The sequence below is a fragment of the Apteryx mantelli genome, chromosome 6 (assembly GCF_036417845.1).
Source record: "Apteryx mantelli isolate bAptMan1 chromosome 6, bAptMan1.hap1, whole genome shotgun sequence".
Lineage (NCBI taxonomy): Eukaryota > Metazoa > Chordata > Aves > Apterygiformes > Apterygidae > Apteryx > Apteryx mantelli.
Genome location: NC_089983.1, coordinates 31,762,535 through 31,790,098, shown reverse-complemented (window position 1 = coordinate 31,790,098; position 27,564 = coordinate 31,762,535). Strand labels below are relative to the sequence as shown.

Genomic DNA, 27,564 nt, shown 5'->3' with positions numbered 1-27,564 from the left:
CTCCTATGTTATTCATAACACTTTGGAAAAAAAAAACAACAAAGTTATTAAATGAAAATAGCTACAAACAAAGAAAATGTCTTTTTATAGAGAGGCTTTCTGTCAATATTGATCTGAGATATGTTTCTACCAGAGGTTTAAATGCAGCTGAAAATCTTCCAAAATAAGAAATCAAAAAACAAACTATGGTTAAGCAAAAAGCAATGAAGAAGCCTTTTGTACAGCTACTGCAAAGCAGATAGCTTACAAATACGCTAACTGTTCCACTGCTGCTACTGTAATGCCTCCTCCCCTGGCAGATTTTACTTGGCAAGCTTCTGGGTGATGGGGAGAGGATGTCTAAAAAATAGACCCAGCCCCACAGGGAGACTTCAAGCACCTAAACTAGGTATCCAGACTTCCTATATAGTCAACATAAGAGTTAAAAAGCTCTAAAAGCAATTTTAAAATCTCACCTGCTCAGTAGGGAGCCTCCAAGATCTAGCCAAAGGATTCACCAGATACAGACTGCCAGCTTAGTCTGGAATAAGGAGAAGTATCTTTTATTCCTCTTCTTGAAGCTAGGCTTCTTTACAGTCCAAATACAAGATTCATAGACGCAGAAAAAGAATAAGCAAAAGGCTGCCTTGTTTGATGCCCTTGTGCAAAAGATACTTGGCGAGGAGTGGAAAGATCCATGTTCCAAACCATGCTTGTTACCTTCTTTTTTCTACTATCCAGTAATTACATAATACAAAATGGTGCCCACATGTAAAATTTTCAGTAAGCCTTGCTACCACAATTCTCCTCTTCCCCAACGGCAAAAGGATTGCAATATGTCTTTCACACTGGAAAGCCCCCAAAGCCTTACTTCTCCATATATTTCCAAAGATTTTCCCATGGCTCCTCTACATTCCACCAGAACGAACCACAGCGACAGCACAGAACAGCTGCCTCCGAGTCTCACCGTCCTGTTGCCTCTTTCCTCAGCATACCTGTAGGCAGCACAGGGTACGCCTGCGCAGTCTTCTGCCAACAGGCCTGACACTATGCCATCCGAGCCCACTCTGACCAGCAGCCACTTAGCTGACACCTCAGCAGGACTCTTCAGCTCAGGTTAAGTATTGCCCTAACATGGTTTCCCTTCAGCTCAGAGTGCAAAGTGAGCTTACGTCAGCCTTTAAAAAAACAAACAAACAAAAAACAAACAAACAAAAAAAAACACGTAAAAATACTTGTCGGTATTCCTTAGGAGTATTTTAGCAGCTGCCATGCTGATGAAGGAACACTGGACCATCTGAGGAAATTTTAACCTTCTGCCCAGAATAATGCGCTGCAATAGATTTCCAGCTTATCCTCCCTCTGTGCTCTGTGATATCAGGTAGGCGGCAGTCCCTATCCATGTTTTTTCTGCTGTGAAACAGAAACTCATCAACTAAGTTGCTGAAAAGGAAAGGGGGAGAACAGCCCTACTGAATTAGAGAGCAGCTAAAGAAGGATGAATTGCATTTACTCCAAGAGGAACATGCCCCAAGGAAATAAAAAAGAAATAAAAAAAAGAAACAAAACCTTTTTCTCTCTCCTGACAATTGCAGAATTAACTTTTCTAGGCTGCACTTCTCACTGTCTCGGTCACGCTACTATAACAGTTCAGTTTATTTCAGTACAAAACTTTAAGCCTTCACTGCATCACTTCATTTGCCACTAAAACTTTCCCAAAAGGCCACCAGCTTTCCATTTTCTTCTAAATCCTTTTGCAACATGCATCAGCGCCGTGCAGCGGGAGCCGAGGACACAGGGAACGCGCAGCCGTACCCAGGCTCCAGCCTCTGGGTTTCGGCTGCAGCTCCTGCCAGTTGGAGACACATTTAACATTCCCGGCATGACTTCAGCGCTTCAGCCGCTTTCCCACATTCCACAGCTGGCCTCCCACCACCACTCGGCCCGCAAACACACAGCCCAGGGGCTCCTATTCTCACCATTGATTCTCAAGCAGAACTCACTATTGAATGCGCCAGGGAATTCTGCTTAAAATGTGATGGTACCATAAGGCCCGAAGGTCCCGGTGTCTCCAAAGTGGCAAGACTCCGTATAAAAAAGTACTTTCCGTTTGTTCCTCAGCTCCTCTATGTTTTATAAAAGGTCTGCATATCTTGGGAGCCACAAAATGGTTGGGTGGCAACCCTGTAAAGTCCCAGAACAAACCCTTACTACTATGAGTAATCCCAGTGCTTTACAACAGGGCACACTTGGAAAGAAAGTCTTTCAGGACTGCATCCTTGGAGGTTTATTGTTAATAGTCCTTTTTTCAGACTACAAATTCATGTTGCTTCTCATGGATGCCACATCCATTTTTGTCTTTGTGCAGAAGTTAAAAAAAAAGGAAGCTTGGAATCTGGAAATGTTCCTTTTCAATACCGTAATTAGCTTAATGGGTTATGGTGGTTTATATTTTTTTATGTCTACAAGCTGAACTGGTTTGTGTCTTTTTTGTCAGGCTTTTTGTTTTAAGAAAAAATCAACTACAATGAATTTCTGAGAGAATTAATGAAGACATTTAGGTTTAGTAAAATAGTGAGATTTTATGACAGCAACTTTCCATAGATTCATAAGACAGAATTTATCTCTAAAAAGTCCAGTTCAAACAATTTAAAAGTTAAGCATCAAGATTTTACAGGGACAATGATTAGGAAAGAAATCTATTGTATGACCTGCATCTGCAGCCCTCATTTATCCAATTCTAATCACATCAGTGGTTACAGACTGTGCAAATACAGACTACTTGCATGAAATTAATCCTGTGCATCTGGGTGTGTTGGACATTAAGGTCTACAAATGCACTTTAGTTTTTCCCTGGAAACCATGAGCGAGACCAAGTGAACATATCATTGACTTTTTGGGGTACAAAATGGGACTATTAATTCCATTGAAATAATGTATTTGCATACCTAAAGTGAGCATGACATGGATGTATAGTGACTGGATAAATCATGTCTGCTGAGATAATCATAATAATAGTGAAACCGATTCATGGATCTGGACAGGGGACCAAGGCAATGCCTGGGTATCACTCGTATCATTTTAGGACTGTTCTGGGACATAAATAGGACCTAATATTTTGCGTAGCACCTTAAATTGACATGATTTGGATCCACATATACACAGAAAATAGCTGCCAAAAGACACAGACTATTTGTTTTATTTTATGATTTTTTTAAATATTTGTTCTTTATGACATTTATTTTGCTAATGTTTGTGAATGACTTAAAAAATTCAAACAACCATATTATCATTGCAACATAAAGACATTTGGCCCACATTCTGAAATATCAGGAAACATCCTTTTCCCTTCCTCAAAAACCTATTCTTAAATCAAAATTGAAAGAAGAGCATCACTAAAATAAGATGCTCTCTTCCTTTCACAATTTAAAAATCTGATAAACATATTTTGTATAAACAATTTTCTATAAATTGATTTTGAGCTAAGTCTCTGCATATGAGTTAACATAAGAAATAACATACAGTCTAGCTCTAAACCTAGCTAATACAAATTTACCATGGAAGCAGTGACAAACCCTTATCTATACAGTGATGACTGGCACCAGTACACAGAGGAGCTAGCTACAAATGCATGCTGTTAGGTATTATTAAAGGGAAAATGTGATGCCAGTGAGCAGCATGTAGATTTATACTGGAAGACAGAAAAACTTTATTAAGACAGAATTATTTACGGCCATAAGACATTTAGTCTAGCACAATATGCCTACTACCTTAAAGCAAACGTGACAATTGCAATTCAAAGTGAACTAATTATAATGGCTTTCAGAGTTTCTCTCTTTATTCATTGGCTATAAACCCATTCAAATTGGTGGTATTATTCTGGTAAACTTAGAAACCAACAGCTTACCCCCAGGCCCAATATTTGGAGGTGCATGTAACTCCCTATGTGGCGCTTCATGACCTCTGCCTTTTCAAGGTTTCAGAACATTTAGAAGTGAGATTTTGAGATGTCTGGCCTCCACCAAGATGAGGAAAGCCTTTGGTTTATATTTAATTAATTTTTAAATCTATTTCGTGCTGTTTATTCAAACTCCTGCATGGAATATATTTTGATATAGAAATGTTTAAGTTCAGCACACACCTATGTTAGTTGATTAAAAACAAATCATTGTATGTCAGCTTTATAAACATTTAAGAGTTTAGCACTGTGAGAGTTGTCACTGGTCTTGCACTAGTTGCTTAAACCCACTTTCAAATACTTTGCTAGTTCACAGTGATCCAGCGCAACTCTGACCTGCTGCCTGGGATCTCCCCTAGTCTGAGGATGGGAAGCTCCTCGGGGAGGATCTCATGACAAACCATAGCTTTACCTCAGGTTGAAGCCCAAGCATTAGGTATCAGAAAGATGCGAAAAAGTAAGCATGGGGAGATTTTCTACCTCTAGCCCCCAGGGCTGGCTACAGTGCATCACCTGCAGGCCAGGGCACACACACCCTCCTGCCTGTCTTCTGCACTATTCAGGGTCATTTCGGATCTGCCAAGGACAGAAGCTACCAGGAAGCCATCTCTGAGCAAGCAAAGCAGTGAGATCTGTTGGGATACAGATTTTGTTACTCTGCAGAATGCCTACCTCTTAGGAGCCATGATGCATGCGAGAATATGGTGAACAAAAAAAAACGTCCCTGCCTGTGCTAGCAAGCAGCCTCTGTAGTCCGCAATGGACACAGCTGCCATGTAACGGATTTGCAGCAGCCGTGTGTCTTTAGGTTTATCATTTCCTTTTCAGTCACCTCAGCCTGCAATTCTCACATGTCTAAATACCAATCACTGCCTAAACCCAAACGGCACCCCTCTTTGGTTTCCACCAAGCACAAAGCTGTGTACCGAGCAGGTTTTAACACACAGCGAATTCCTCTCACAATCTACACACTTACTATGCATTAATTTATGTACTTACAGCCCAAACATACTAATTCCACTTTGCAAGCCAGGAACTTTCTTTAGATTCCCAGGCCACAGAAAGACCCATGTTATTTAAAAAGCAAGAACTCATTAGATTATTGAAAGAACATTTTCTTATTAATAATATGAGGGGAAGATACTGGCAATAGTTTGCAGTGTGATGTCAATCCCATCTGGCAGAAAGGTCTAATTCAAAGATGAAAACTTGAGAAAATGTATTTTAAAGGTAATAAAATCACTGTATGTTCACAGACAAAAAGACTTCTTGATGGGGCTGCTGGGAAGAGGGCCATCCAACACCATTAGTAAGCATGCAGAATTGCTAATGAATTTGTGTATCTACAACTTAGAAATAGTGCATGGACTTTTGTGTAAGTTCCCTGTGTAAAGTAATAGTACTAGTATGCCACCATTCTCCAGCTGAATATCTGTCCAGACAAAAAATGTAAAGTACGAGGTACCATTTTCTCAAAACTGAAAAAATTATTGCAGAGTAGACACCACTGAGGGACTGAGGGGTTGACAACATAAAATGATTATTATTTCTCTTGATATCAGCTCTAGTATAGAATAGAATGTAATTATTCTATCATAACTGTAATAAACTGCAATTTCAGACAATAGCATGAATCATTTTTGGTCAATGAGCAATAAAAACTGCTCAGTGAAAGTAAAAAGAACATATAGTTCAAACATGCCAGTTTCAAGTGTCCAAATATTACAAAAAACTGTGTTATTATCTGATGAGCGAGTGTTATGATTATCTGAAATTACACAGGATTAACACTATCCCCACAGAAAGCAAAAGTCAAGAAGTCTAAATTAGAAAAAAGAAAATCTGAAACAAGACACTGTATTTCAAGCATGTATGTTTATAATTTATTCATAACCTTTGAACTGTTCTTCATCTCTTTTGGATGCTGCTGAAAGTTCAGAGCATTTTCCATATATAATACAATTAGTGTTCATCCTTCTGCAGTGTCATCACTAACTGCATACAACCTAGTTAATTGTCCCAGATTTAAACAAGTCATACGCTGCACGTGTAAACTCATTAGCTTAAACATTAGCTTCCATTTTTACCAACTTTATTAACGATTTTTCATTAAAAATGTTCATTGAGGTATAGACTTTACATAAAAACAAAGAGAAGAGAAACAGTGTAGCAAGCTAATGAAAATAGAATTAGTTACAAGCACCATTTAGAATTATTATGATGTATACATATTCAAAACTCATATCCAAAATAATTTATTTTAAAATAAAAAATAAGTTTTAAAAACACAGAGCAAATATAGAATCATCTATATCTGGAAATTCCTACTGGTATAATGCAAAAACCAAGTAGTTATGAGACTCAAGACTTGCCTCACTGAAGTTCCAATTCAGATTATCCAGTTTTGAAGTCTACCAATTGCCTTGTTGCTTTAGTACACCTTTATTCCTTGCATAATTTGCTTTTGCTATTCTTGGGTTACCATACCAAAGAAAGGATGAGTATATGGATGCTTATTAGTCACCAACATAAAGATGCAAAAAAACTATCAAAATTAATTCTGCAATACATTAAATAACTATTAGTCCATCCTTGCAGCTCACAAATTCAGGTACACATTTATATCTCAGAAGCAAGTTTATGTCTTGCTATGCCCATACCATCATTTTCACACATCTAATTTACTTCTAAGTTACATAGGCGAAAATGTAAAGTTATGGCCATTGATGCACTCAGATATCATGGGGTAGAATTACAAATGAACGTTCTCTGTTCCTGTTTATGTTAGAAGTTCCAAGAATGGCGATCATATGAGTACAATGGAGGTCTTTTAGCAGTATGCTGACATGAAAGAAAAGTTCAACTATGTTGTTTAATTGTGTATACTCCAGTGCTAGGCAACTCTCCAAACCTTACTGTAAACATTGTTTAAGGTTCGTCCAGATCAGCACGATTATGAAGCTCATGGTTTTTTACACTTAACTTTAAATGACAATTGCTTTTCTTTATGTTCTTATATTCACCAGTACTGAAACACAGTTAAAGACATCACACCAGGCTGACTTTTGCCTTTTACAGAATGACGAGTTGTCCTCTAAAGCCCTGGTCTAACATTGTGTTTATATGGTGCCATTTTCCTGGACAGAGCAACTGATCCTTTATCTTTTGCTAGCTTGGCTCTTTAGCACTAGAACATATTCACCACTACCTAACAAATGGCAACATTAAATTAATAAAAAAAGAAAGTGCATATTCAACAAATGTGTTTTTGAATGTTTTTAATGGAGACAAAAACACTTAATAGTTCCACAAACTATACAGTTAGTCTGAAAATATCATTCATGTTCTAACAAGTATGCACGCACACAATAACATAAAACTGGCACCATTAACTATAATGTATAATCATTATGATGTTATTTTTGTTAATGTAAAAACATCTCCCAACTACAAAAATATACAGTTGAGGCCAAAAATATAGGACGTGTGCTCCCTCAGCAGAGGGTTGTTATTAGAACAGCAGACTGGGTGTGCGTAGGCAGACAATTACGAGACAAAGAACACTACATTCCCAAACTGCAGCTCGATATAAGAAGAAAGTTCATTTATTGTTCAAAGGACATCATTTACCACGTTCCAAGTTGCTATTATATATGTGCTTCTGTATCTTATGCTCAGCAGGGCAGTGAAATTTCACTGAAGAAAGAGCCATTATATTTGATATAAATGTATAGTCTTCATGTAAAAACCTTCTCAGGGATGAGTATTGCAAGATGTGCTTTCTGTAATTAGCTTTTACATTGCAATATAACAAAATAACCAGTTCAGTATTTCTCTAACCCCAACTATGTATCTTTAAAAATGCATGCAAAGTTCAGTGTAACTTTTTTATTAACATGCCTGTCAGAATCAGACTCAGAGCTACGGTAAAAGAGAGGCAAATTACTTAAGACTTGACCTGCAGAGGCCAGATAAACTTCAGATTTTGTAATCATGTGAGTATTCTTAACTACATGAATTGTTCCAAATGCTGTTCCCATGATTAAGCGTTTTAAGGATTGTGCCACAAAGCTGAAGTCATTAAAACTGATATAAATGAAGCATCAGCAAAAACAACATCTCATTTTGTTGGAACTAAGGTGTATATACATTTTTTTGAAGATGAGACGCATGTGTTGCTTTGTCCTTTATCAGCTTCCTAACTATTCTGATAGTACCTCTAACTAGTGAGATTTCCTTAATGGTCCTCAAGTGACAACATGGTTGCTATTCCATTAGCCACCGGATACTGAGTACAAAGTTTGCAACAAAGTTTTCAAACAGGTAATAGTCTATCTTAAAATCAAGAATTGTCACACAAAACACTACAGGATTACTGTTTGCTTATGCTCTCCCGTGCCCATCTTGTCTCCCGTCTCTCCCTTCGATGTGTAAGCCCTCTGTAGCAGGAACAGTCGTGCGATTCCCGACCTGTGAGGAGGGCTGCCATGTGCTATACCATATAAACAGTAACAAGCGATAAGCTAAATCGCTTAGCAAAGGATCTTGCAGTCTATCCCATGCAGTGGCAAACCCACTTTCCAGAGAAAACTCTCCTGACCACCTGGGCAGAACCTCAGGTAAAATAATGAATATAAGAAACTGCATTTCCTTCACTATTTCTTCTTACGTCAAATAAACACCCTTCTCTGTTTCACACAAGTGTTTGGTCCCCCGCAGGTTTGCCTGGATCCTCAGCAATTCCTTACATTGAGCCAAGGCAACATTTCCTCCCGGCGCCTTCCCGCGGGGCAGGAGAAGGTTTGGGAGCACACTGCAGGCAGGGGTATGTAGCGTGCGAGGAGGGCGAGATGGACGGAGAGCAACACCCCCGCCAAGCCTGACAGCAGGGCCTCGCTCCGCACTGGGAACAGCGTCAAGAGGAGCAAGGGGAGTTGACACCCCAGAGGGTGCATCCCCTTAAGGCCAAAACATAGCTCTCCTGTTCCCGCAGGGACCAAGGCCACTGAGAGAATGAACAGTCAGGTAATTCTTGTTGATCTTAGATGCACTGAACAGGGATAACAAAGTTCACCGATTCACATCTTCAGCATTTTTTTTTTTAATAAAAAAAACACTCAGAGAGCTTTAGCAGATGCTTCTGTGTAGACATCAATGAGAATTTAGGGGTATTTTCTCCTTTCTTGCAGAAACAACTCTGATTATTTGGAAATACACTGCTTAACATCAGAAATTTTGAATTTAATTAGAGTGAAGAAGAATGTAAAAAGAAATGAAAAATATTCACAAGAGTCAAACCTAAAACTAATAAATGAACTTAAGGAAAAAAACCCTTATATCTCAAAGAAATACTACTAAAATTCAAAAAAGCAGGAAATACAAATACATTTCAATACTTCATATATTTATGCCCCAATACATCCTTAGAAAAAGAAAACTTATATTGTCTACCCAGCATAATACACTCTTTTACTAGAAAAATATTCCATTTCAACTACTTCTAATGTGTAATTTGATTCTCAGTTCTTAGCTACATATCAGTCATGGGATACATTCCATAGTTATGAAGTATTACCTTGAGAGATTTCATGCTTCCAAGCACATGGCCAGTTTCTGTCCTGGGATGCAAATGTGCAATTCTCTTTGAAGTCTACGAGAGTCACACAAGTAGAATGTGCTAGAGACTACAATGGAGGGTTTTTTCTGTATATTTAGAATCAAATTCGACTCTGCATTACTTATTTAAGTCCATTCCCTTCCAATTACAGAGGTATAACTGAGCAGAGTGGGTATCTCATTCCAACACTTACTGTAATTAAATTAAATAAATGTATGTGTATACATCATTGTAAACATGGATTTTATAAAGTTAAGCAACTTCCCATCTGTCTTTTTGTGCAACATAAAACTTCTTTTTATTTATAAACTCTTATTTAATGCAAGTGTGCTAACATAATTATGATACACATTCATGCACTAACTTTCATCTCATGCTACCACATATTCTAGAAACCTTTCAAAATAAAATTAAATTCAAGGTATCTATATAACTTCAGTATTTATAATTTTCAAAAATGGAGACTTATCCAAAAAAAAAAAAAAAAGGGCAGAGAAACCTCATCTATGTTCTGCAAAATACTCTGGAGCCCAATCCTGAATGCTGCATGCTGGCAAAACTCTCATTTAGTGAAGTGAATGAATATTCATTGTGCATTGTGCATTTATTTACTTTTGGTATTACTGGATTTAGCCATATAATTAAAACAATTAAAATTATTAATTGGAGGACAATGAAGTTAATGGAGTTTGAGTTTACATGAATTTAGCACGCCAAGTCTGCTTAATTAAGTCTTGTCTACATTTGGAAATTCACTAGAACTACTCCAAAATAATTCTGATATGGACACGAACATATGTGAACATTCTTAAAGCAAGAATGCCTAAAACAGCATCTTTGATTTTGTTTTACATCTGGAAAGAAGTGTCTATATGGGATTTTATAACATTCAATAATTCCAGTAAAGTATTTCCTTAAAGCTTTCATTACAATTTTAAGTTAGACAAGCTCTAAATCTTTGCAGCATCAATATTCTGCACCTTCAATAACTCTTTTCTCTAATGTTCTAATGTATTTACTTCAGTGTCATCAAACCTTAAAGGCTCTGTCCTTAAATTAAAGGAATGAATAAGGAACTGAAGCCTTGTTTGTGCATAAAAATTATATCAGATTAACAGGGGGATAGTTTAAAACATAACAACATTTATAAGTAGCTCCATGAGAAGGCAAACACATTTCAGAGTAAGAAAGCCTTTTCTTATTTAGGTGGCTTTGAAAGTGGATTAAGCTCTTTTGGATAATGGTGCTCTTATTCAAGAAGAAAGCCCTGCACACTTGAAATTATTTGGGGATAATTATTCCAGAATACCTAATAAATCCTTGTACCTGGCCTTCCACCAATGCTTGCTGTGCTAGTATTGTGCACAGTGCTTGCACAGCACTTACCACTCAAAGATCCCTGCTGTCAGAGTAAAGGAACTAGAGGACAAATCCCATTCTCAGAGGATCACTGCACATGAGGGAGATGCAGGATGAGACTGCTTGCCACAAAACTGGAGTTTTATCAGTTTTTGAGGGCTAACATCACCAACACAAGCAAAGATTAAAAAAAGAACAAAAAGGGAAAAAAAAGCTACAAAAAAGCAATATCAAACCTTAACAAAATTTAAAGTATTTTCTTTTGGTCAGATGTATTTATGGCTTTAGGATAGCATAGTCAAAGTGTGAAATTACTATCTATTGTTTGTGCTGAACAAGTAATAAAATCCATTGTGTGAATCCATTTAGGTAGGGCTGCTGAAGTGATGCAGTAAGCAAAGTATTGCACTGGCATAACCATCTCCAGAAAGCGAAAGCCCTTGTTTTGGGCTGTGTTGGTCCACAGTGGCAGACTACAACAAAAAAACACAAGTTCTGTGTTACCTCTTTGTAATACCATGATTTACACCACCTCCACTGGCTACAGCAGAAGTTGAGAGTGGTTCTGGTCACTTCACAAAAATTACAAATTGAAATTATGTGAGTGGCTCCCATCTCTGTTATAGGAACTGAAAATGCTATTCCCTGGTAGTGACCTTAGTACTTCCAAACTTTCCTTGGTCCTGCTTTTCTCTCCAAGTGATCTTAATCTAAATGGAAAGCCCATCTCTCAGCTCACCAAAGCAGTCTGGAATGGTATTTCTAGTCCAAGCGGTGGATCCACTCAGGCTGCTGGGTGGACTTTAGCCTCTGATTTTCCATCTGACTGACACATGACCAGAATTACATACTCCTACAGTACATACATGCATTTACACTACATAAAAATAAACTGGTAAGTGTTCTGGTGTAGTACAAATAGCACAAATGAATGATGAAAACTTTAATATAAGAAAGCACGCTTTTGTATGTGCATGTTTAAAGACGTGAAAATACATTGTTATAAACTCAATGTTTTATTCTGGCTAATGTATTATATAATTTCAACTGCACTCTATTTTCCATGCACACTCTTGTAGTTATTTGTATTGAGACAGACATCTTCTAAACTTTTCTTCTGTTTAGCCACTGTTGCCTGGAGTAGCACATGATATGGTATATTGATATTCTGGCTGCTAAGTGGAAGCCAATGGTGTTTAGTCTTTACTATATTGTAGATTTTCTTGGATTCATAGTTGTGCCAGACATATCAGGATAAGAGAATTTCTAAGCATATAAATATGAAAATGAATAGCAAAATCATCACATCATTTGTTAAGAGCATGTTCAGGAAGTCCTTAAACTTACTCTAGTTTCAGTGCAATAGGAAAACAGATGTATAAGCTACAAGAAATAAAAAGAAATGGCAAAGTCTTCAGTTCTGAAGAGTTTACCTTAGTAATGTATGCCTACGGTATCACAGTAAGGCTGCAGCAGTTTAGACGCAAAGATAAGTGCCAAATTTGCCCTGCGAACATCTTTTGTCCTCTTGCAATCTATATCAAACAAGACCTCTCCCAGCGGTCTTGCCTGTCCCCCCCAAATCTCCATTCTTTCTGTAAAATAACCTTTAATTGCTGATGAACTTTAGCAGTGCCCAAAATGAGTTCTTGCAGAATAGTGCCTTCAGTCTCCTTTTGTTGGGAACGCGACTCCCCCTGGATGGCCTGGCAGCTAGAGATGTCTTCTTGTGCCATGCGCTGGCACAGGTGCCACAGCTCTCCACTGAACTGTGCCTTTTCTCTTTCCTGCCCTTTTCTTATTTTTTTCCCTTATCTTTTCTCTGCAGCAATTTTCCTCTTTCAAAATCAGTTTTCCTTATATTTTCCATCTGTCCGGCTTTGTATTTTTCACTTACCTTTTCCTCAAATGGAATCTCAAATGACGATGTAAGGCTCTAGAGACAGGGCTATTGCCAGCTTTAGGGGCCTTTAACTCACTTTTAAAGATAAGCTCAATGCTAGAGGGGCGAAGAAAGCAAAGCTGATCGGCCATAGGGAACAACTCCGGCTCTGTGCAAACCTACCGCTCCTGTGGCCAGCTGCTCTGGCTCTTGATGAGGCAGTAACTAACAGCAGGTAGCTCTCCTAAAGATGTCTACTGTTTAGCGAAGTCAAGAGCATATAAAGTTACAGAAACCAGACTACTGCTCTGTTGTTATCTTGTTGGTATCTTGATCCATTCTTTCCTTTCCTCTTTTCCAGATGCTATTCCTGATTATCAAAAGATTATCACTAAAACTGTAAAACACATGTCATTCTCAGACATGGCTCCCAGCTTTCTACTCCCAGAAATCAAAGCTCAGTCTCCTGACATCTTCCAGTAATCAGGCAAATCAGGGTTGCCCAGACTTGTATACAATTGTTACTGGATACCCTTGATACCAGGCAAGCCTTCTCTCCCCTGTCCCCAAGTGATCCACAGAAAACAGCACCTGAATTCTGCTTTAAATCTATAAGTTGGCACCAACAATAGTCTGGCATGGTTTGGAAATTCGGCAGCTGCCTCCTTTAAATTGAAAAATGGGGGAGAGTTCTAAAGAAATAAATATGAAAATTAATGGTATGATTTGTTTCTCATTTCTTCAGCTCAGTTTACAAAAAATAATAAAAAAAAAAGTTAAAATTCCGGTGCATAATTTTTCTGCAAAGACTAGATTCTATGGCCGTGAAATTACAGAACACATGGAGCTCAATATTGGTGTCAATAAAAGGACTAAGATCTAAATTTATGAGAAAACTACAATGAAGTGCCCATTTTATGCCTGGATGACTTCATTATACACAGACAGCAACACAGGATATTTTGTAAATAATACACGCACATACATACTTCACTAGATTACCCAATATCTAAGTGACTTGAAGCATAGACTGTCCTACAGAGTGGACACTACACTGTCAGGCATCAAACAATAATGATAACCAGACAGATCAAGGAAATTGAATCAACAATGATTTTTTTTGCCAATTAGCAGATGAATCTAAAGTAAAATATACATTCAATATATTTTTAAAATGCATGCATATAAGCATACCACTACCAGAGCACAGAGATCTGCAGCATCTTCCCTAGACGGTAATAGCAATCGGGCAATATGCAGCACATTTTCCATCAGTGAGAAAGGTGGATTAAATTTGGGACGAAGACACTCAGATAAATCCCTGCTCTTACAAAAGGTCCATTGCAGAAATACTAAAAGCTCAGTTGTTCAGTATATATGTTTCTAGATTTTATATGAAAAATCAGTAAAAGAGAAGCCATTTATTCTAGTTTTGACAGAGTCAAATAGGGGGTAAGTAAGCAAGCATGAAAAATGGCCCATTACATTTCATATGAGAAAAAAATAAGCATTTATTATTCATTTGTTCATTATTCAATTATTCATCTAACATGGAATTACACTCTTCAGTTTTAAAAGAAGGGACATAGTAGCAGATATTATATATGCATAGATGCTTCTCTGCCTCTTTTTAGGACAACATGGCAAAGTAAGCTTCTGTCACTCTACTTTCATTTTGGAAATTCCATGTTTTTTGTGGTTTCTGGAAAGATGCATGGCTACTTACCATGTAAGTGTTAGATGTTAGATTACACTCCTTCCTATTCCCAGGCCCCCAACTAAATAAAAGTCCAAGAACAGCATTTAAAGTTCCTGACAGCAGAAGTACCTCCTGAATACAAATATCTCCTCGTTTATTCACAGCCCTATGCTTTTGTAAAAATCTTCACTTTATTTATGTTCAGATAGTCCATTCACCATCAAAGGACATATTCTAAGATAAAGAAGGAAATAAAGAAGTGTTCAATTAGGTAATTTCATTTCTGTGATAATGACTTGGAGTCATTTGATAATTCTGCTGACTCTGCGACTTTCTGGCTAAGAGGAAGTCATCTTAAAGAAAACATTATCCCATCTCAGGTACCTAAATACACATTCTGGCACATAATAAGAAACATGATTTTCAGAACTAATGAACAACCACAATCACATTATTTAGTTAGCAGTGAAAAAATGAACTGATATTTGATGGGTCCTAAAGATATTTTTCTAATCATCAATCTGGCTGCCAGCTACAGCTCTGTGGGGTTTGGGGCAGTTTTGTTTGTTTGGTTGGGGTTTTTTTTGTTTTGTTTTTTAAGACCTAGTAGTGGCAGCCTGTTTAAGATTACTTTCAGGGTTGGGATTCCTGAGAGCTTCCTATTACTACTCCTGAAATTGAAAATCCTTAAAAAAATTCGGCAAAGCAAGTATATAACAGACACTGGAAAGAAGTGCTAATACAAGTAGAGCAGGCTAAAGAAACTGGGTGGGCAGGTTTGGAAGCAAATTCACCTGAGTCACCGCAGAACTGTCAATGAAGGACAAAAGGAGCACGCTAACTCTTCCACTGTTTACTCTGCTCGAAAGCCAGAACACTGACCTTCTAAGCACTCACTGCTGTTCCTCTGAATGATGTCTGTTTGTAAAGAAACAAGATTTAATTTGGGGTTAATCATTGTTTTATTTCATTTTTAATCCATGTCCAAGACAAAAACTTATCAAAAAAAATTCATATTTGATGCAAGAACAGGAAATGTCAGCCTAAAGAAGCTATTTGGTAGGAGAATGTACGTGTCCGTCACAATTTGCAACAGAGTTTTGTAGAACTAGTTTTGTGCCAGGAGGAAAAACAAACAAACAGACAAACCTAATTCTTAAATTTTAAGTAGCTTAAACAACATATTTGCTTAAATGGGATAAGGGAATTCACATGCTGAAGAGATTATTGAAATGTCATTTGCGTATTTCTAGAACACATATTCTGTCAAACAGAAAAAGGGAATCTCTTCTGTATCTTTCCTTTACAAATGCCATATCACAGCTTACAATGATGAAACATAGAAGGAATGATAACAGATACTTTAGAGCCCCTTAATCTGATGATACAGTTATCAGGGTCTAATTTATAGAACCACAGATTAATTTAGGTTGGAAGGGACCTAAATTGGAAGGGGAGGGTTGGGAGGTCATTAAGTTCAACTTCCCTCTGAAAGCAGGTTCACCTAGATCAGGTTGCTCAGGGAGAGATTGTCCAGATGAGATTTTACTGTCTCCAAGGATGGAGATTCCACTGCTTCTCTGGGCACCTGTTCAAGTGCTTGGACACCCTCATGGTAAAAAAGGCTTTCCTCATATCTAATTAGAATTTCCTCATGTCACAGATTGTGTCTGTTGTCTTGCATCCTATTGCACATTGCCTTCTATGATAAAACTACTAGATGTGTAGACAAGGGGAGAGATACAAATGTCATTCAGATAGATTTCAGCAAGGTTTTTGACATCGTCTCCCACAATATTCAAGAAAGGATATTAGTTTGTATGGGTGAATAACTAGATGGGTAAGAAACCAACTGGATGAGCAGGCTCGGAGAATTGTAGTTAATGGGTCGTGCTCTACCTGAAGGCTGATAACAAGTGGAGCACCCTAGGGATCTACTGTTGGGGGCTGGAGCACGTGCTCTATTGAAAAGAAGCTGAGGAAACTGGGCTTGTTCAATGTAGAGAAGAGAAGGCTTTCATGGGACTTAATAGCAACTCTCCAATACCTATGAGGAGGTTGTCAGTAAGACAGAGCAAGGCTCTTCACAGTGGTGTGTGGTGTGAGGATGAGAGGCAGTGGGCCTAAATTGGAACAAGAGAGGTTCAGACTGGAAATAAGGAAAAAAAATTTCACCATGAGGACAGCCAGGCATTGAAACAGGTTGCCCAGAGATGCTGTGCAGTCTCTACCCTTGGAGGCTTTCAAGACCAGACTGGACAAAACCCTGAGCAACCCGATCTGATCTCCTAGCTGACCCTGCTTTGACAGAAGTTTGGACTAGAGACCTCCTGAAGTTCCTTCCAACCTGATCTATCCTGTGATCCTACCCCCGCACACCTCTGAGAAGAGTCTAGCTCCATCTTCTCTACACTTCCCCATTCAGCAGATGTAGACAGCAGTAAAAACTTCCCTTAGCCTTCTCTTCTTAATGCTGAACAAAGCCAGTTTCCTCAGCCTCTCCTCATATATCATGTCCCCTAGCCAGGATGGTGGCCCTCCATAGGTCTTGCACCAGTATGTCAATGTCTTTCTTGTACTGAGGAGCTAAAAACTGGACACAGTACTCCAGATACAGTCTCACAAATGCTGAATAGAGGGGAATAATGACTTCCTTTAACCTGCTGGCTACAGTCTTGCTAATGTAGCCCAGGATACTTAAATGGAATTCTTAAATAGAAATATGTTATGATTTGGCTCAAATCCCATTGAAATTCTTATACTTATTTTTTTAAGATAGAAACAAGTAAAGAGCAGCAGCCTCCTCCAAACTAAAATACATGCAACATTCCCTTGTTTTTTGGAGTAACATTCAAGGCTGCTCAGGAATTCACTGGGTGACAGGTCTTTGCAGATGTATAACAGAGATTTACACATATTCATCAGAGAAGGAAAAAAACTCACCCAAATACAGATATGGAAAGAGTAGAGAACAACCCATACACAAGCACTGAGGATATGGTCCTGTAAAAGGCCATAACAAAGAAAACACTGATTTGGGGAAAGGAATTTGGGACTGAGAACAAAGAAACTGCTGCTTCTAAGATTCAAGACTCCTGTGTTCAGGGAAACTGAAGTTTGACCATTCTTGGTAAATAAATCAGCTGCATCAGAGAAACAACTGACGATCACCAAATTTTCCTTCTACCTGGAACAATCCAAGAACTTGAATTTTTGGCTAGCTGACCGGGTCAAAAGAAGCAAGAGGCATTCTTGAGTCTTTGATCCTGTTAACAGAGAGGTTTCCCCCCAGAAACATCCCCATTCACATGTACTCTCCTTACCTCATTAATATGCAACTGTTGAAAACAAATGGTCACTAATCAGAAAAGCTACCTGGAGGAAACTAGAAGGTCACAAGCACTATTCATGAAATTCAAAGTTTATATCATAAACCCTTCCTAAATGTTTTTTCTTGGAGACAGAATGTTTTAGCTAGTACTTTTCCAAATGAGTCACTAACACCCTTGTCTTAATTCTGCAGCTGCTGCTAATTTGAAGTGCCAGCCTTCTCCCCTCTCTCCCCAGAATGAAATAAAATATCAATGTTGCAGTATGCTGAAAATGGAAAGTTAGCTGTAACATTATGCTACAAGGCCTCTGGAAGTCCCATTCTCATTTGATTCTTTCTTTCCTCCCAGACCTATACCTAACTTAAGCCCTCTCAGCATGTATTAAAGCAACTTATTCCACACTTTCTTCGACACTTATTGGTCATAAGAATGAAAGAAAACCTCAAAACATTTTAAACACTTAGTGCATCAATAATTTAAAATAGTAAAATTTAAATTTTACTGCACAAATTTAAACACAATTTAAAATAGTAAAAGAGAAATAAAATCATAGAAGAATGATGCTATCAGTTATCTGCATTTATACACAATTAACAGATTTTGGTAAACTAAAGAGTTAAGTTGTATCTTCCATCGGCTTGGATCTTTCACCATTTCTGCCAAGGACATGGAAAGCCTTTTATTTAGAGAAGGAAGCACCATGATTTTGTTGTACAAAAGTGATACCTAAGAGGGTGTACTTTTCTCAGGAACAACTTCACCCATAGCTAACCAAATCTCAGACTCCTTAGGTATCTCATTAGTTGCACCTCTATAAAAACATATCACATTTGGGGGGTTTTGGATTAGTTTTCAGCCACACTGGTCTCTTGACTCAGTTCATGGACTGATCATACGAATGCTAGTGCCAGCACATGGGAAGGGACAGGAATGAGTTGCTGGGGGCAATGGGGAAGACAAGACTGCACTTTTTGGCTGCTGTGCATACTTATGTAAAATTAAAGTGATTATGTAGCTATCGCCTGAGGGATAGAAGAGGTCACAGATACTACCACAGCCTATAAACTGCTATAGAAATTGTGTCAGTGTGTGTTGCCAAGAGACAAGCAAGGGAATTCAGTTCTTAACCTGCAGTAAAATCCACAGAGTAAAGCCCACTCACTCTACCTCTGCATGGAAGACCAGCAGTTTGCTCTCAACACACAAAAGTGGCACTGAACATTTTGAGTTGCACTTAGCATCAGGAAGCTCTGTTTATCTGGTTGAAAAGATTTTGAAACCCATCATCACAGGACTTGTGTGTACATTAAGATTCCAGAAGTTTTGCTGAAATATATTTTTTAATGATTTCATCAAGTCAGAGCACTTGAGATCAAATGTATTCTTAAGAGCTCAGAAATGTCACCAGAGTATGATGGCTCCCAAAGTTACCATGAAGCAAGTGAGCCATGGTACCTGACTATATCCATGTCCAAGCTCTTAGTCTCCCTCAACTATGAGATAATATAATTCAGCTTAGAATTTAATGTAATTAGATTTAAAGGCAGATCTCTGTATTTACAACTGAGACAGATTTAAAAAGTGCATGAAGTCAGGTAATAATTATCGCCTATTAACCACAGTAAATGTGTCTCAAATCTGTTGTGTGCCAGTGTTCTGACTGAAATGAATTAAACTCAGATAAAACAAATTTGAATCAGCATGTTTTTCCAGCATTTTTCACTTGTTTAACTAAGCAGGTGATTTACACTGGGAATTGTTATGTGATCACTACTTTGCCTAGGCCATAGAACAAGCATACAATACAACCAAAAATGAGTACATATCATTGTTTAGCATACTTTTGGCTAAATCCAAGCATATATCTTGAAAGGACTATTTCTCAAACCAGAAGCACAGTTTCATGAAAAACAATTTAATTTTTAAGTTACTGTGTTATTAGTTCTTGATTAAGACTACCTGGAAGGCTGAATCTGAAATATGCAACTGTACCAAGCTATATTTTCCAGCTTGTTACTCTGCCTTTGTTCAAACTTCTTTATTGCTACCAGAATGAACTGCTCTTCATTAGGAGCACTGGATTAGCAGCATGAATTACCTTTCCGAGTAAGAGTGAGGGATCTGCTATCACCACTGATAGCAAAGAATGTTGCTTGGATTATAAAGCAGCTTAAAAATTCCATCCAAGTTTTGTTTGGATGCATTGTGGTATATCCTAAATAGGTATCCTTCTGAAATGTATTGTTTTATCGAATAATAGATTTAGAAAACAATGCTTTAGGATATTATTCTCCACTGGGAAATTTCAATAATTTTGCCTATCTTTCCTTTGTTCCTTCAACACTTAGTGGAAACTTTGAAATTTACTCTCAGCAAATTGAGATTGAGACCCGAAATCTTATGCTCTAACTAGAAGTAAAGTACTTTGCAGTGTAGTGCTTCTTTTACAAATAAGGGTAAGAATCTAAAAAGCATACTCAACTGCAGTTCACGAAAAAACCTACAGTTGTTATAGAGAGTAACAGGAGAGTTGTGAAGGAAGATATATATCAAAAAAACTGTTTTATTCACAGAAAATTAACTCCTGTCACAAACTTACTGGACACTTTTCATGACTGCCTTGGGATACTGCTTTGAAGGTAAAGCTAGAAAATATGCTAGTACAAATCAGACATACTACATAATTCGGGTCTCTTACAGTTGTTGCCTACTTACTGCATATAAACTTCATACAGCTAGATCACTGAAAACTGATTTGAACAGAGTTTTGGATTACAGCAGGTACTTGGGTGGTTAACATTCAAGCACCAAAGGAAAACAGCACACTGAATAATTTTTTTCAAGCCTTGACAAACCATATATAGGTTTATCACTTTTGCGTAAAAGTCGATCCTGTAATACTATCAGAGTCAGGACCTGACTCATATACCAGCCATGAAGTTACCACTGAATCAAGGAGAAGGACTAAAATTTTGTGACATTTGTTAAAGGAGGCCAATCATACAGTATCAACCGAAGCCCAAAGCACGGTGTACTCCGAGGATGAGTTTAGTCTCAAGCTTCTTGAAATTACGCAGCTAAGAATCTGTCATTTCTACAGTTAATGATGTGGGGAAAATATTTTTTCCACTGGCACTTGCAAATTCAGTCTCTGAGTGCAAGTATATTTATACCATTTATTCCTTCTAAAGACGTGCCAGTAAGGGACGAAAACCATGGCTTTTTGAAACCTCCTTTTAAGAAGATTCCCCAGAAAAAGTACAAAATTAGCATATCTTATGGATGCCATTGCTACTTTTCCCTGACTACAGCCCCCATCTGCACAATCCACTTACAGTCTGGTTGCACTGCCCAACTTCTGCTCCTCCAGCACAGTGAAGATTATGAATATCATATCACTGTGAATCACCTCCAAATTAAGCAGAGTCAGCATACCCCAAGCATGAATCAAGTTTCTAGTGAATCAAATGTTGTTCCTCTGAAATCAAAGGCAAAACTCCTGTTGACTTCAATGAACCCAGTCTTCAAGATGAAGGTATTGCAAAGTGTTTCTACATTTAATGCATCTGTATCTTCATCTGAGTGATTTATATAGTTACAACAATGATGAATGACACATTAACGTATGTTCTTCCTGACCACGCCAAACAATGCAGTGCTCCCAGTGTGGAGTCCCGGCCCTGGAACATTCCTCAAGTCACAAGTATTAACAACGTATCTGGTTACATCCTATTTCTAATGTATATTTGCCCACCGGGCTATCTGATATGACTTCTCAAGAGAAGCTCTGATACAGAATAATTCAAGGCAAAACAAGTATTTCAAGGCAAAGATGACAAACATTTGCAAAGCTTCGTATGACCTTTGCATACTTGTACTGTGACTGACCTTATTCATTTCTAGAAAGGCTTCAACTTTTGCAAATACAAGAACTATTCTAGAAATGGGTTCTGAAGAATCTATTTCAAGCTTAGCAAGCTACCCAAAATAAAACTTAAAAAGTTAAAATGAATTTTAACTGTGCCAAGGATAGAGATTTCCCACTCAAAATAAGCTGGTTGGAACAATTACATAATACAACTACACCTCTGAATTTTCGCTGCAACAGAAATTTGCATAAAAACAGAAAATTATATAAAAGAAGTGAACCTAAAAAGTCACTGGTCTGTCTGTTGGACAAATGCAAACAGGCAATCCCAGGTCTGGACTGGGGAAGTCTGGGAGAAGAGAAAGTGCTGTTTCTACTGAACACTCTTCATTTCTCTATTTTTTACATCCCCCAAGATTATTTTATAGAGTTGGAGGGATTACCCTACCACCAGGGCTCTCAAATATTTCTTCAAAATTCATAGACTTTGTACTTCTTTCCCTTCCACAATGTGAAACGCTTTTTGAAGGAATTCTTTGGACAGTTACACCTCTGGGGCACAATAAAATCCTAGCCTTGCGGGAAGGGGAGAGAATCCATTCAGGAGCCTAATGAGGCTAACAGGATCAGGTAACTGTTCAGAGACAAAAAGTTTGCCCGCAGCTAACCCGTGCTTTTAATGGATTTCCAAGCCTAGTCCAGGACCAGAGAGATTCAGAATTATGGACAATTAATATAACTTCTCTCACTAAGAAGTTATGCAAATTATTTCTATAAAATCCTATGAACACGTACATGCGTACTCTGTATTACTATAAACTTGACTTGCCTTCCAGTATGTAAAGATTTTGCAGAGACAGTGAATATGGAATAAATCCAACTAAACCAATTAGAATTAGTAATCATTTACTCTGATTAAAATGAGGTCATAAGCTAGTAAAACTTTAAAAAGGGCAACAGATCTGTGTTGAATACAGAATGCCATGAGCGCAGAGGCAAAGGCACCCCATTAGCAGCTCACCACGAGAGGGTTTGACACCTTCTGCAGTAGAAGCATCTAAACAAGAAGCTTCTACATCAGTGTATTTAATATCACAAACAGCATACTACACCATGGATTATCCTTTGTCCCCTAACAAGAAAGTTTCAGATCTGCTTTATTTAACCCTACATCAAGGTCCATTTCAACAGATTTCCCACTTATTCTGCCATCAGCAAAGCAGGCTTGGATAAAAATTTCCCATTCTAATGTTTGCTGTCATCAGCATGAAAATAAGTTTTTGACATAGTAAAATCTGTCTGCTTGCTACAAGCTGGCATCAAGCTACAGTCCCTTCTCAAATCTACACAAAGTTCTAGAGATAGGAGCTCCTTTCACAGCCACCAGGATGCTAATTTTGCAGCCACCAAGTCACACTATAACATAATTTAGCAAAAATTCACTTTAAGAGTTCATTTCTTTTGAGTTGTTGTAACCGAATACCATACGAATGAATCAGGATTCAACTCTCATATCAATATTATCTACGACTATAACATGTTTAGATTTTAAATAAACTATGATATCTATGGGAAATGTTACAGTTTACTAACTCACTTTTATGTAAACAAATTTCCTTTATGATACAAAAACTTATCAATAAAATTAGACAGTTCTATTGTCATATTATGGTCCAAATAAAAAACAGCAATATAGCTGGTTACCATGTTTTTAAATCATTCTATGGAGTGCCTCTGAATTCCATTTGATATTTAGTAAAAGGAAAATAAAGCATAAATTCACTTCCATTTCTTACTCAACTAAAGCAAACACATTTTGGCCTACTGATGTATATATACATTTGTATTTGTTTAAGTGTGCTTGAACTCTTCTGCTAAATATTATAATACTTTGCCGGGCACAGTGAGATTTTATTACTACTCAAAGAGGCCTTTAAGCATTAGCAAAACATATCACCTTAATTAACATTATTTTCTAAAATTCTGAGGTACAGAATCTCTTCATTACAAATAAAATATTAGGTAACGAAAAGAAAGACAACTGAACTGAAATTTGAAAAGCAATAGTACACAAAAAGTCTTTTAAGGAAGGAATCTAAATGTTTAGAAACATCCATTGAACTGGAAAATAACTTTATGATGCTCTCTGATACACCAAACAATGTTGTGATATAGGAACTGTCATAAAACATACTTTTATTAGAAGATGAAAAAGATTTAATGGATATGTCAAACATATAATTTGCCAGAGTAAAAATTGTGGCTGCCTAGAAAATGCAGATGGTTTTACAAGCTTCATCTTGAAGCCATTTCAAACTTTCTATTTTCAATGCCATAATGATTTTTCATATTAAAAGCCTTACACCTTATCTCAGTGTTTATTTTGCTCATCTTATTTAAGTCCATGGTTTCTCTACTCTCTTTTGGTGCTGAACTCCTTAAGATTAGGGGGAGGGGCGCTGAATCACGGCAAATGTTTATATTGCCTCCCAGAATATATTACTGAAACAGCCTGAATACTTCATGAGTAAGATTATGGAGATCATAACAAATAAATACAAAATCTGTTTTTAAAACATATAACATATTTTTGTACCAATTAAAGTAGTTGACAATATCAACATTTCACCCTATGGAGCCATTAGGAATGCATGCAATTTCTAATGAATATACTTGAGCTCTCTGCAGGAAAAAAAAAAAAACATTTTTAAGTAATTCCTGTCATCTCATAATTATCGATTTGCAGTTTATTAGTCAGCATATTTTCTGTCATTACTTAAATAAGGACAACATGTGAAGTAAGAAGTTCTAGTTTCCAAATCTCTTGTTTTGCCCACTGTAATCACGTACCACCACTCACCATACATTCAACAAAGGCTATTCAGTTCTATTACAATTTTTGCTTGATAAATAACAAAGACTTCCCCCGAATTACTGAAAAAATTAACATACAGGATGACAGTTTGTTTTAGGGCCCAAATTGAAAATTATGAATTAAATTTATTTTTCTACGTGTTCAGACAGGATCCATAATGAGAAGACCATTTATAGTACTGAATTCTACATGCTTGAATATTGAAACTTACAGTTATTGGCCCTTTTATTTACGATAAAGAGCCACCTTCTTCTTTTATTTCTCTTTTAAAAATCAACATGTCTCAGAACAGGAAACTTTCAGTGAATCATCAGATATTTGATTTCATGTGTGCAGGTCAAATGGCTGCATGCTCTCTCTACTGAAACAAAGTAAGGTCATTTCAGGCTGTATAATTTTATAGCAAAGACTGCAAGATGTTTTGAGGACTGATTGACTGTAACACAAATCAATATTAAATTATCTGTACAGGAAACACATTTCCAGAAGATGGTCCATCAAGCTATCTCATAGGATCATGGATTTCTAGGATCATACCCTAATAACTACAGTAAGCTGTTACAGTTTATCTCCCTCTTCAATTATTTACAGGGCAAAAAAGGCAAGTGACATTGCTTTATACCTACATATATATGTGTGGGTGTATATATATATATATATATATTTTTAATGCTATGTACTTGATTTGTAACTTATTAATGCCATATAAAAATTAGGAAGGTAAATGTTTCCAAAGATTTTTTTCATCTGAGACTATTTATATAGACAAGCTAAGTGTTAAGTGATGCAAAAGGCTATCCATTTGGCATTGTATCTTTCTTAAAAATAAGGCATTAAACATACCTAGCTAAAGAGTACTGAAGTGATTACTCTGCAGCATAATCTTTAAATAACTACAGTACTATTTAGCCAGATGTCGATTACCCATTTAAGAGAAAATTAGTTGTTTAATATCACCTAAAGACCTTCATCATATTTCTATCAATTTCTGTCTATACAAAAGCACATTTCTAAGCCTCATTGCTGACTTGTAAAACATCTCATGACTGTCAGACTAAATTTATTTTTCAGCCAAACAATATAAATTACATTTCACAATATTGTAATGCAGGGCACAATAAACAGGAGGGCCTATCAGGTTTGCAGACTAAGAGAAGGAAATTCTCGTTCTGTTATTGCTACACAACCGGGACACTTCAATAACAACAACAACAACAAAAATTATAACCTCTAAAAAAAAGTTCACACACTGAAGCCGCATATGGGTCTGTTTTGATTTGTGTGGGGAGTGACAGCGGTGGTTGGAGAGGCTTGTGCTAAATGTTCCAGACAGCTGATGCAACCACCCCTGCATCTGCCAGTTTGCAGTATGATGCTTCTAGAGCAGTGGGACTCGCTGCCCTTTCAGACTGAAAGGGGGGGGGGGGGGGGGAAAGCCGGAGAAAGCTGGAGATACAGCAGCACCACCACAAGAACAACGAAAATCAATTTTCCTGCAAACGACAGCTAGCCGTGTACAACATTAAACACCAGGAGCCGGGTCCTTAATGCGTTTTTAATTCAGTTTGTAAACTGCGAGATGGTTGCTGCCGAAGGTCCAGCTCCGCACAGCGAGGATCCGCTCGAGCTCCGCCAGCCTCGCCAGCGTCCATCACCGTCAGCGCCACAGAAACAAGCGGCTCCTGCCACCCCCGGCATTTCAAAGCGCCCCCGCCTCAGCGGAAAGCGCAACTGTCCCTAGCGGAGAGCATCAGTTTGGGGCCTGCCGGCCAAAGTTTGGCTCCTTTTCCTGCCTTAGACGAGCCCGTAAGAGGCGAAGAAAGCGGGAGCGGGGCCCGGGGGCTCCGCAGAGCTCCGCTGCGCAGCGGGGTGGCCGAGGACGTGCTGGGGAAGGAGGAGACGCGCCGAGAGCCCCGGGGAAGAGGAGGGACCGCTGGCCGGCAGGGGAAGGCGAGAGGGACGGGAAGCAGGGGCGCGGGAGAAGGGGAGGGGAGAGGAGGGGAAGGGAGGGGGGGAGGGCGGCGGGAGCCGGCGGCGCGCGGGGGGCGGCCCGGGGCTCCCCGGGGCGGCGGCGGCGGCGGGCGGCAGGAAGGGGCCGCCGGCTCTTTCCTGTCTCCGTCCCCGGTGCAACCCGACCGCCTCCCCCAGGCCGCTGCCCCGCAGCCCCCGGCCGGGCTCGGCCCTGGCCAGCCGCCCTGGAGCGGGGCCAGCCGCAGCCCTGCCGCGCCGCGCCGGCGGTGCCGTAGCCTACCTTCGCCTGCAGATACTGGGGGTAGTAGTAGGTGGTGTACTGGGGGTACATCTGCTGTTTCCACACTTTGCCCATGAAGCTGGAAATGTAGCCTGCAGCGCAGGGATGGGGGGGCACTTTAGGGGGCTCCAGCCGCCTCTCCGTCTCTCTGCCTCCTGCCTCTTCCTCTCCGGCTGCTGCTCCTCGGCCGAGCCCAGACCTTCCTCCTCCACCCAAAAGCCGCAGCGGAGCGGCGGCGGCGGGCAGTGGGGGCAGGCGCTCTCGCTCCCTCGCCGGGAGTTCCTGCCAAGTCCCCGCCCGGCCGGGGCCGGGGCCGAGCGGCGGCGGCGGCGGGCCGGCTGGCGGAGCGGCGGCGGCGGCGCGGGAGCGCTCGGGGCGGCGGCGGTGCCAGGCGGCGGGGCAGGGCTGGCGGCGGCGGCGGGGGGGCCGAGGGGCGGCGCTTAGCCCCGCGCGGCGCCCGGTGCGAGCCCCGCGGCCGGGGCAGCCCCGCGGGGCGGCGGCGGCAGGGGCGGGGGCGCGCTGCTCCGCGCCGAGGGGCGGCCGGGGCAGCCGGGCGCGGGGGCCCCATCGGCGGCGCCGCCGGCGGGGGCTGCGCTGGCCGTGCCCGCGCGCCGCTCCGCTCTGACCTAATTAGCCGCGCGCTGCTTTGTTATCGCCTTTTGCTCTTTGTGCAGCTCGCGGGAGAGCGGCGGTGCAGAGCGCAGGCTTTAGGGAAGAACTGGATATAATTTCGGAAAACTCCAT

The 27,564-nt window shown here is 39.3% G+C and overlaps 1 protein-coding gene across 4 annotated transcripts in view; it reads right to left on the bottom strand.

Moving 5' to 3' along the window:
* RBMS1 (RNA binding motif single stranded interacting protein 1) overlaps positions 1 to 27,161 on the bottom strand; it is a 158,506-nt gene extending 131,345 nt beyond the window's left edge. For 3 of the 4 annotated variants that reach the window (XM_067299131.1, XM_067299133.1, XM_067299132.1), the window contains exon 1: positions 26,821 to 27,161. In XM_067299131.1, the coding sequence (XP_067155232.1) occupies positions 26,821 to 26,895 (75 nt within the window). In that variant the 5' untranslated portion in view covers positions 26,896 to 27,161. Of the gene's footprint in view, positions 1 to 455; positions 486 to 26,820 lie in introns of those variants that run through there. The other variant, XM_013960595.2, reaches the window with a different exon arrangement.
* Positions 27,162 to 27,564: the final 403 nt, after the last annotated feature.